At 36.7% G+C, this 12,376-nt stretch overlaps 1 protein-coding gene across 2 annotated transcripts in view; it reads right to left on the bottom strand.

Moving 5' to 3' along the window:
• The window catches only part of MID1 (midline 1), a 96,652-nt gene extending 84,962 nt beyond the window's left edge, over positions 1-11,690 (bottom strand). For both annotated transcript variants that reach the window (XM_053971819.1, XM_053971818.1), the window contains exon 1: positions 11,031-11,690. In XM_053971819.1, coding sequence (XP_053827794.1) covers positions 11,031-11,690 — 660 coding nt within the window. The remainder of the gene's footprint in view (positions 1-11,030) is intronic.
• Between the last annotated feature and the right edge of the window lie 686 nt (positions 11,691-12,376).

Raw genomic sequence — 12,376 nt, 5'->3', positions numbered from 1 at the left:
TATAAATATGAACAAAGCTGGAAGTAATCAAGGAAATTAACGGGGTAAAAAAACGTTCCTCTGATAATATTCTTACCCCAAAAGAACTGCAGAAATTAATTGCATTCTGCCTGCATAAGAATTTCAGTGCATCAAAATTTCAGAGGTGTGTGTCTACCAAGTCTGAAAAGAAAGCTAATTCAGCAGAAGCAAAAAAAAAAGTTCAAAAACCACAAAAAGGCTTCATGGTGCTGCTCTATTTGGTGGATTTGACTGGAAAGGTCAGTTTTTCCCCAAGAATGATCATAAGCAATGCTCAAAAGGAGGTGAAAACATTTTTGTATGGCTATTACCCTTTCCCCCACAAGCTTCAGCATATTTTTGAAGTTGAAGGCTGTAATCAAAGGCAGGGAAAAGAACAATGTTTGCCCATACTTAAGGGGCACAGGCAAGAAAAGACTGAATAATCATATAAATTCACCCACATTTTGCATGACCTCAGCAGGCATCTCATGGGTCCTTTTGGTAAGTGGGCACCTTATTGACCCTTGGGCTTTATGATCACATGGTCACCAGGAGATCCATGGCTGCTGCAAAAACACAGGAGCTTTCACTACCAAGCATTCACTTCTATCCTTCTCTTCCTTATCTGTACATATATTTCCCCCCTTTTATAGTTTCCAGACTATAGCCCAGTTTGTTACATTGGGAAAGGTATTGAAAAAATCTATTTTGGATTAAGAATTTTAAAGGTTTTTTTGTTTTTTTTTTTTTTTTAACTACATTCAGATATTATTTGCAGTACTTTAACAGTTACTTGAATTATTACTGTGAAGGGATTTCTTGCATGCATGTGTTCCAAGTCTTTGGACAAGAAATAAAATATTTTAAATACCTATTCAGATGAACCTTCATTCATACAGTGATCAGAATTTTCTCTTCTCTTTAGTAACTTATTATTAGGATAGATATTGCTCAAATTCAGTTTGAATGAGTTATAATCTCCATATGCTGTTGGCTTAATTTGGAAATAAGTTTTGCACATGCTGTCATTAGCTATAGCTTAATGAATCTGCTTAATGTTTCTGCCACAAGACACACATGTTTGAACAGTTGCTCATCTTTAATTTCTTTCAAAGTTTGACAGTATCCTAACAAATAACAAAACCCGGGTTTATAGTCTCTCATTGCAGAATAGTCAGGACATCTCCAAAAATGTAGATGCATTTCGGGGGAAGGCTACTGAAGCATGGGAACCTATGGAAGTTCCAACTGGTCTCAGAGCAAAGCACTGGGCGTTTACCAAGGCAATATTAACCTGTATAATACAGGTCCAATACAGCAACACAGCTTCTTCTTTTTTACTTCCTCACAGGAAATTTTTGTTTATCCGGTAGTAAATAAAAGATAATGTGTTTTCTATTTTACTTTTGCTAATTTTAACTATCAACCAGATCTACATTTAGAAAATTTCTCTGACATTAAAACACATTATAAGCTTGAATGGACACTATTATTCATGAACAGCATGACATCTCAATCAGCATGACCTGCATGGGGTAAACAGGGGAGTTAGAAAGACCTTGTGCTGTATCTGTGTGGATAGTTCAAAAGAAAAGAGAAAAGCTGGATTGTTTTAACTGGGGAAGCACTTATTTTTTGTTCATCTGCTTCAAATTAGCCATTGTCTTACCCAACTCTGATACTCTGAGTACGTTAAGAAATTTTTCAGTATATCTGCTATCAGAGATGTTCCAGCTAACTTATAGTCAAACACGTTTGTGTTTATTTTCTAAGGCAGAAATAGAAGTTTAATACCTATAAATTAAGTACTTCAAAATATGCATGAATTACTGGTAGAATTACAGTAAACAACATTTTTAAAAATGCTGTAGTGCTTAGTGTTTTAGGCATACCCCTGAACAAGAGGTATCTGAACAATCCCATCCTGATATAAGTCTTGGGCTGCAAGAGCTCTACCCCCCCAGCCCCTCATTCCCATCCCTTCACTCAGCCTAAGAGCAGATTGATGCTCCCATCTTCATCTGTCCTGGTATTAGCAATGATTTATCACCCATAACTGGTGAGCCTACAAGTAAACAATGGTGAAAGAAATGATTAATGCAGTATGGCACTAGGAAGTAATTGCATCAAAAAGGCTACACATTTTGCTATTTATTGTAAGAAGCTGATACATAATTTACATTAAAGATCTCTTCTCATTGTACCATGATTTTATTTTCCTTTCATTTTGAAGAAACCTTCAAAAATAATTTGATAGTAAAACCAAAATTTAATTAATAAATTAAAGCTGAAACACTTATAAGACAGAAGAGAATCTTTATCTCAGAGGATATAAGAGATTCTCTCATATTTTGGATTTTTTTTTTTTTCAAATTTAGGGTGTGTAGATTTCAGTCCATTGAGAGTACTGTTATAGCAGTAACTAACATCAGTTTCAACATCAGAAGTAATTTATTAGACTGGCATATAAGGAAGGACACATATAGAGCCAGAAACTAAAGTGGCACCTCTTCTCTTGGATGAAGAGCAGAAGAATCCAGGCTTTTCAACATAAGGACAAGGGGAGGTGGGGCTATTGTATTTCAAAACAAAATAATTATATGAAATCAAATAGTAGTGCTTCCACTGACTAGTGAAACTAGCCAATATTAATTTCAAACATTCTTTTAATCTTGGCCATTAAATGATGCAAACAGCTCACTTGAATATTACTGTGACCATAAAAAATGTCTATGTACCTGTCATGTTTGCTGTTGTTTTTTATTCTGAGGATGGCTGAATGAATATTTCTTGCAGCTGTGATTACATCTCAAGTACTTGTACAAGACCTTATATTATAGGACTTTCTGTTTTAATTGAGCCTTTGGAGATTACTGTAGTAAAAATAAGAGAATTAATTTCTATATTTGATAGATGTAGTTGGCAGAGATGATAGTATAGGGGAGCTGTCTAAAAGTCACAAATACCCACAGAGTAAAAAACCCTCAACTGTCATGTAAATCTGAAACTCTATATAGTATATTATTCCATCAAATTATCCTTGACTCTCAAACTTTCAGCATTTAATTTCTGCAGCCACTCTTCTCTGGGCCACTAAAAGGCTATGAAGAAGGGGTCTGGGGTAATTTAGAAGACCAGTCTGAACATCACAACTAATTGAACAGATAAACAACAAAGGAAAAAGTTAGCCATATGCACTTTAGCTACTTTTCTCATCTGTGCTGAATTTGATTTCTCTCACAATGTAAAATATAATTATAGGATCATACTGCTACTTTAAGTCAATATGGTCAACATACTTTAAGGAGTCTAAAATTGCAAATTTTCAAAAAATAAGACTGAGACTACATTTAGACAGGAAATTTTGAGTTTGTGAGCATGGAAAAAATCCCAAACCACTACACCCTCTTGGTTTCAGTTGAACTGACAGAACTTTGTTCATGTAATAAACATAAAAATATAAATAGCCCAAAAATTCTGGAAGTGTGATAGTAATAATTGAGATGCACAGAGGAAAACATTTCTACATAACCATATGACTGCCTACGGACTCATTGCTTTTGACTTTTTCTGACCCTCTCTGATTTTCAGTGGTCCAAATCTCAGGGAGCTCTTACAGAGAAGTCACAGTGCATGTGCAAAACACAGGTGCTAGTAGAGGGCACAGAATTTTCTAAATTTTGAAAGTGCAGTCCTAGCTACTACAAAGAATCACATCTTGGCAACTGGGAACATTATAAATGAGATGTGAAAGCTGTGAAGGACAGGAATCCCCTTGCCTCAGGTTCCTGGTGTGGGCGTTTTCTCTCACGGGCAAAAATATCCTCCCAGCAAAAGAAAACACTTCTTGCTTGGACAGTCAAGGGACGCCCACAGAGATGGAAGTGTGGATGACTGGTTTGGGGAAGAAGTAAATACAGATGGGAGAAAAAGGGAGCACAGTCTTATCACCCATATCAGGCTTTGAGTCCAAAGTGTGCTTTAGCAACCTAACATGGCTTTCCAGTCCATGACCTGCAGGAGTTTCCCTTGCCAAAGACTATTCAGGCTTTTCATATTAGGCACCATTTCTGTTTGTTATAAACCCTATGTAAGGTTCCCAGTGCTAATGACACATACAAGTATTGTTGTTTTGATAGGAAGTGTACATTTTACTCAAGAAAGAGGGTGAAAATAAAACATAACAGCCCAAAATAGGGAGGAATATACTGGTATCATTGTTAAATTTGTGTGTGTTTAAAGATCAGAAAAAGTTAAAAAAAAAAAAGAGACAATGAAAATTATTGAACATAAGATGGAAAACTAAAATGCTTTAATTCTCCATATCCATCTCATACTCCTATAATTGTGTGTCATTACTGGTCAGAGTTAAAATAATTTGGGTTTCTCTTCATGGAGCAATTTAATGATATAAATTAAATCTTGAAAAAAACCTGAATGATGAGTGTTCTGCAGTGTTTCTTTGGGAGATATTTACATCCAGATTTTGGGGTGGGGTTTTTTCCTGTTTAAAGTCTATTATTAACAACCTTCATATTTGTCTGAAAATATATTTGCTGCCATATTATTTTTAAAAATATTTTCATTCAAATGAGCTTATGCTTTATAGTAAGTTCAGAATATACATACCCAGAGACATACACACCTCCCAATGCCAGAAGACTGTGTGCTTTAGCCTACTGTCCATGCTGAGTGGTTTTTAGCCTTTAGCCCCCAACAGCTGTTATCATTCCCTGGTAAAGCACTAAAACAATTTACTGACTCGTTCTATTTATCAGTTATAACAAAATGCACTGTTAACCTAAAACCCTTAAATATTCTGCTTTTGAAGACAACTTGTTTGTTACTTTTCCTGTTACCAACACTATCTTTGTTACTCTTGTATGCAGACTGCATTTCCTAAACCCATGCCCAATGTTCTAAAACAGTTTTTTGGTTTGCCTTTATACTCATCTACTTGTTCAATATCCACATTTATCACTTTATTATTTACTGTTTCTACACAAATCCTCATTCCAAGGGAGTATCTGTCATGAGTTATAGACCACCAACAGCATTCAAGCATTGTACTATCTAAAAACACATAAGAAATGAAAGGTCATTACAATACACCAGTTTAGAGCTTGAACATGTTATCTGAACAGTTTGGACCCAAACCATGGAAAAGTGTGACAGTATATTTTATTTAACTTCTAGTCTGGCTTCCCTGGAAACCAGGGTCACGAGAACAAAGATAATAATGCTGTACTATTCACAATTTTGTTTAATTCTTTCATTTTTCCTGAACAGATTAAACCTTCAACACCATCATTTCCACCAAAATTGAAGGAAATAAGTAGTATGTGAAAGACTTGCCAACTATTAAATTTTTGAAATTAAGCTTTTAAAAAATGACTTATTTAAGGAACATGGGAAGATAAAGCCCCCTAATCTCATAGTACTTAGAACTATTGTAAAATCAGAGTTCATTATCCAGAGTCATATACATGAAGAACTTCAAAATGTGTCTAAAATAAACACATACACACACTCTCCCCTAATAAAAGACTAATTTTGGTATTCTGTATTAATATTTTTGGTTATCCTTCTAAACTCTGAAAAGAAATACCAAATGGAGGAAAAAGACAAAGCAGATAACACCGAGCTAAAGAGAGAATTTTCTAAAGTCTGCCTTAGTAATTATATTTCAATGTAATAAAATAAGTGTGGATGGAAAACTGTTGTGGTAAAAGAGCTTATTCCTACATTAATACTCTTCCATGCAAAATCTTCATATTTTTGGATCTTTGCAAATATTGAAGCATAGCCAGTTAGTTATATTTTTGCATCTATTTCTGGGTTAAATAATTAAGTAATATCAAATAATATTCCATAATAATCACTGTGACCATTCATCATTTTAATTTCATAAAAAATTTGTACACTGAAATATCTATCAAGCAGTATCTAATCTAATAATAATAATACAATAATAATATGAAGCTCCATCTAATCTAATAATAATGAAAGTCCATGAGCTCTACACTTTGCCAGGTTGGATATGATGTTCTAATTCTATATTAAACTTACAGAACTGGCACTACTCTCAATCTGTTACGAACAATGTAAAGGAAGGTGCCATTTATCTAAATGTTTAATAACACGTGTCACCATTGCACTGACATACTACGTCTTTATATATTGATGCTGAATTGATTTTTGTCTTTTTGCTTTTATATACTCTCTATATTCTTTACATATATTTTTGTAGCTCTGTAGCCAATTATCGTATTCATAGCTAGCACTTTAGGTACTCTATTAGAGAGAAAGACAGAATAAATTCCCCAATGGTTCCAAGCCCTGGGGGTCTAAGTTAAGATTCTCTGGGAAGCCACCGCTGAAAACGGCTCTCTGAGACTCATTTTTATAAAGAAAGTTTAGTTCCTATCTAAGGTGGGGAGGAATTCAGAAAAGGGTAGAACCAGGGAAGAATTACCTCATCACTTATGTCTCTAACTGGGGATTCTTGTCAGTTATGCTGATTTGCTAAACACATAAAAATTGTATGCATTCTATGTTACATGTGTATCTTTAATGCTTTCAGTCTGGCGAGTTGTGCACCTATAGATCTACAGAGCCTTAAAAAGGTAACTCCTTTTTTATCACCTAACTGGGTCTGGCTTGTACTTTTAGGACAAGGAAAAAGGCATCAGTATCAGTTGGATTTTATGAAAATAGCTTGCAGTAAATAGAAAGTTATTAAAATTAAGAGTATGCAGAGAAACTATAAATTTAGACATGAAAATATTCAACTACTAAAAAGGATATATGCATAGAATTGTAAAAATAGAAAACAAGTTAATCTATTGATATATAATTTTTATATATATATATGACTTTTGACTTTGATGATACTTTTACTGACCTACACATATATATGAAACTACATTTTTATTTAAAACATAGGCATATGTGTGTTTCTTTAAATTCAAGATTCTGGATATTCCTTAAGTTAAACAATACTGAAAATTATCCATATTTCTATGCTAGACAATTCTACATGGACATAAATGCCAACATATTGTATTATGAAATATTAGTATTGGTTTTATATACTGACACAAGCACTGCAAATACAGGCATAGGACATATATAGATATATATTTACATATATATGTGCATAATATATTTATATGAAAGTCCAGAAAACAATGTTCCTGGATTGTCAAGCCCACTGTTGTAGGAATACATATTTTAAAATTCTGGATTCTTATAATATCACAATATATCAATTAATTATCAAGCTGAGACAAAATAATGCCATATAAAAATAGTTGGAAACTTTCAACACATATTTTTCCAGAATCTTTGCAAAGTTACTTAAATATGAGAAGTCTTTCAATCTATATTGTGCATATAGTAGGGAAGCAGATATATTTTGGGATTCTATTTGTAGTAGCTGTGGACATGACAGAGTCTCCTACTTTTTTTTCTGAAAAAAAAAAAGTATGTATGTATGTTTAAATTGTCATTTTCTTTTTATTGCAACAAGACAAAAAAGTGAAGAATCAATATCCAAATTAGCCATAAATATTTTCTTTGAGATAATATAGTATGGTAAGCACAGGCATTTATTCTTTCTATATTTAAAACCTTGGTTGTTTTTGCTGCTCAAAATTATTTTGATCACAATTTTGATCACCACATCATAAATCTTGTGTATTACCAGTATATTTCCTGTTCTCAGTTTTGGTCATGGTTTATTGCTTTTCCCATTACTAATATGCATCTGTTCATTATCAACTTTAAAAAGAAAAAGAAAAACCAAAGCACATCCATAAGCACTAGACCAACAGTGAGCATGAAGGTGGTATTGTCGCTGTGCAGCTAGGCAAGAAAGGATTGCTCCTGAAGGAACAAAAATGCCCTCAATTCCCCCTGCCCCAGTACAGGTTGAGAAATAGAAGCACCTCTCAGGGCTGGAGACATAGTTGCCAAAGGAAAGCAATTTCTCATTTTGAGATGTCCACTATTCTTACACTCGCTGTTAAACACACTTCAGTGTAGACACCTCTGCTGGACAGGACTCCTAATTAAGGAGTTTCATTTTTGCCACAAAAGGAGCTAGATTGTAATGGAATCTTTTGTCCTATGCTTGATGAGGGGTGAGATAATGTATAAACCACTAGCAACACCACTGCAAGAAAATGTAAGTAATTAGCATAGCTCAACACCCAGAACAGCACCAGTTGTTGTTGTTAGTTGCTGTTGTTAGTACCAGTAGTGTGTCTATTTAAAAAGTGTGTCTATTTAAAAAGAAAAATCAAAAGAAAGAGTCACCTTAAGTGAATTAGCTTTTCTTTTTGAAAGGTAAAATTAACCACACATTTTTTAACTGATCCACTATACTATTGGCTATCTCATTCTTTCAGGTTTTTTTTTTAAGATTGGTGTAGCCTGTATATCAAACCCCACATATACTAAAAAATCACAGCAGCAAAATAGCAAGCAACAACCCATTTTCTTAAGTGGGGATTTTTTAATCCATTTTAATATTTAATTTGCACGGGGTAGGTGCACATTACCTGTAAGTTAATAAAGATCATCTGCAATTTCATGCCTAATATTATGTTACAGAAAGACCAGTGATTCAGGAGGTCATATCACGCTTAAGGAAGAGGAGGAAGAGGCCTGAATGTGAAAATGGACATGAAATTTTTGACCATCAGCTACCAAATGCTGGTGGAACTGGTATCGCTCCTACTTCTGAAGGATAAATGCCAATCTACAGAACTGAAAATATCATTTTTTAAGATTGCTTTGTAAACCAGAACTAATTCCTGTGATCGGAGAGGTAACAAGAAAAAGAAAGACATTACTTTCAGATTACCTCCTTGAGAACAGAGAATGGGTGCTGGATCTGCATGGAAACCACTTGGACTAATGTTCCTGGGCCAGAGCGTAAATGTGTCGTATATGTGGCGTAATTGGCATGACCGATGTCATCACTGGTGTTAGCAACATGAAATAGGCTGCTTCATGACTAAGATGATAGGAACAGGATTTCACATGGACTAACAATTGTGTGTATAAAGGTCTTTTAAACAGTTTGGATACAAAGAAATTCTTCATCTCAAAAAAATCATACAAATAATATAAATAATGCTAGGAGTTGTCATTCTGAGACAAGAGTTATTTGGTTCAAGTCTACACTAACCATTAAATTAGTATTTTAATTAGTCTTCAAGGTGGCTGATGTAAACAACTTTAGTGTGCTTAGAACTTCAGTTGCCTTACTTTTAGGTTAGCTAAGCTGGGTGACAATGTGAATGTTATTTGTCTTTGTGCTTCAGAGCTTGCTTAGTCATCTTTGCACAGAAAAGACACAGATCATGCAAAAAATACATTAATTTTCTTCCTATTGACAGTATTGAGTCAAAGATCACAAGGGAGAAGACAGGCCTTTTAAAGTCTTCTTTCAAGAGTTGCATTATCTATGTACAACAAGACAAAGAAAAGTTTACTCCTTTTTTTTTTCACATCATCAAAAGTATGCTTATCCAGTATGCAATTTTGAAGGTCTTTCATGTTAAGTTGTGTATTCCTTCTGGTATAAAGTTGGTAATCAATACATTGTTATGCCACTAAATAGTAGCACCTGTTAAGGATGTAAACTCTCTGGATTAATAAAAAAGCACAGTAAATCCAGGCTGCTATTCACCTTCATGGCCCATGCTAATGTTATCAACAACAAAACTATTAAAATAACAAATTAGTTCAGAAAAAAAGAAAGCAAAAATGACAACTATTTGGTAAATAAAAAAGTCTTTAAGAGATGAAAGGAAGTTACCAGGTCCAGGTAAAGTGTCTTTCATTATGTTAATATGAATATGATGTGCATGTTTGCATAGCATAGAGCAAAACCTGCACAGAATGTGTGTGCAGATTTCACCAGCGAGCACCTAAAGTTATCATAGACATGAGTGCAGCCACATACTTTAATCTGAAAGTATTTAAGGTAGGTAAACTTATAATTCAGTGTCTTTTCCATGTTCAAAATTCTGTTTGGGAAGGCTGGCATATAAACCTTGCTCTCCATGCTTGTGGTTTCTGGATTGCAGTCCATGTTTCAAAATTTCACCCACAGCTGCACACAGGCACATGCAGACCATCCAGAGGGAGTGGGTGGAGGAAAGTGGGGGATACCTAATTCCTGCCTTGGCTTTACAGCAGCACAGGAATCAGCACGAGAGATGTGTACACCCAGGTGGGTGTGAGGTCATCTGCCTTGGCCTCAATGTTCAGCAGGAGCTCTACCTCTGCTGGCAGCCTGGAGAGCCTCCAGAGCACCCTGAGACCTGGCTGCTCACTGCCACCTTGCCCAGAGTGTCCTGCAGAGGGTCAGGCTGTGGAAGCCTCCCATCTACCTCGTAGGAGATGTTCAAGAAGCTTGCAGAACCGTGGGAATGCTGCAAGATCAGAAACAATTTTGGCTTTGTTTCTAGGATTGCGCTGCCTGCGAGCCTGGTGGGAGGCAGCGTGGGAGGAGCAGAGCCGGCGTTCGGCTTCCCTGGCTGGATGGGCAGCTGGCATCCCTGAAGCCAGCACAGATAAATGCATCTCCTGTTCGTGGTAATGTGAAGGGCTTTTCACAATGAAAGCAACCTAATGAAAAATGATCAACAGCAAAGCGTGTGCAAAGAATGCATGACATTTCAGTCTGCGGATGTGTAGTCAGCGCGAAACCTTGCCAGCTGCAGGTAGGTAAGAAAATTCACCTGAACAGTACTTTACACTGCATATTCCTTATGATAGCTTTAAAGAAACCCAAACACAAGTGACAAAACTTTTTCTTAAGTAAAATCTGTCACCTTTTACATGGTAAGCAAATGCACATACAGATCTGTATGTGTATCTCATATGATTAGAGATCGCACACCTGCCTTTCCCAACCACTGCCGGAATGAGGACTTTAGCATGCAACCAAAGGGTATTTTCCTTCCCCATCACACACTGCTTGGCTAAAAAATCTGATAGGTAACACTGACCTTTAGCTTGTCATAGCGGTCGCTTAAAGCTGCCACCTGATGGTCACGGTGTCGCCCGACCAGTTTACACAAGGCACAAATTAACTGGTCATCAGTCACACAGTACATGTTAACTTTCTCGTCCTCATGCTCCAAGCACATTAATCCCCTGATGTGAGAGTCTGGGATAGGCTCGATGAGACGGTGGCCGGTGAATGGCTTCTTATTGGGGTGAGTGGCTTTCAGGCACTCCTCGCAGTAGGACACTTCGCAGGTAACGCAGGTTTTCACTGCCTCCTGGGCAGGGTCCTGGTCGCAGAACTGGCAGAGGACCTTCTCGCAGGATGACATGCTGTTGTTATCAAACGCCCGCTCCCGGCGGGTCTCGCTGGGGGAATTGGGCCCACTGACCGAGGCTTTCTGAAACCTGTCGATGATGTTCTGCAGGGTGACGTTGCGCTTGAGCCCGTCTAGACCGCGCTGGCTGAGGGTGATGACATAGCGGCAGGTCGGGCACTGGAAGGCGGTGATAGACTCCACCGGCTCGTTGGTGGCGCAGTGGGAGACCAGGATGCGGTGTGCGCAGTTGAAGCAGAGGCTGTGAGCGCAAGGCAGCAGCAGCGGGTCTTCAAACAGCTCCAGACAGATAGGGCAGGTCAGTTCTGACTCCAGTGTTTCCATCTTCAGGCAAAGCTTTCCTGTGGCGTCAGCGAAATCCAGGGAAGCTGATCAGCTATCTGGAAACACATGTAAAATTCGATTAGGCAAGAGAAAACATGAGGGGTCAGCCATGGGGGGTTGTCAACTTTCGCCACTGCTCCCTGGTCTATCAACCCACCATGCCGGGTGGGAGAGCAATCAAAAGTTTTGAACCTGCACATACACATATCAAGGTATTTAAACTGTTTTATTTCCCCCCCTCCCCCACCTTCCGTTCACTTAAGAATGAAAAAACCCAAATGTTCTTCATTATTTTCTCTTTCCCTTTCTCTTTCATGCAACCAAGGAAAACAGCAGATGCTTCTGTGCATTATTAAAACCCAAAATTATGAACTTCAAAAGTCTATTACAGCAAAATTAGATTTCTTTTGCAGATGCTGATTTTGGCTTCACTCATCTAATAGTAAAACTTAAAAAAAAATCCTTCAGTTTTGTATGGCATTGTGCAAGGATTAGTCCAGAGTATTATAACTGATAAATTTAAAACCTCTATTAGCATTGAGTTATTTTATCAGATTGAAATTTTCACCTTCTACTATAGTAATAGCACAGCATTTAGACTACATGTCTGTGTTTATTTGTGCAACTATGCAAATATATATATATATATGGACTTAAACGCATGGAATAGTGTTTCTAGCACGTGA

Source organism: Vidua macroura, chromosome 2 (genome assembly GCF_024509145.1).
Source record: "Vidua macroura isolate BioBank_ID:100142 chromosome 2, ASM2450914v1, whole genome shotgun sequence".
Classification (NCBI taxonomy): Eukaryota; Metazoa; Chordata; class Aves; order Passeriformes; family Viduidae; genus Vidua; species Vidua macroura.
The sequence above is the reverse complement of the archived record's forward strand: the minus strand, read 5'-3'. Positions and strand labels throughout refer to the sequence as shown.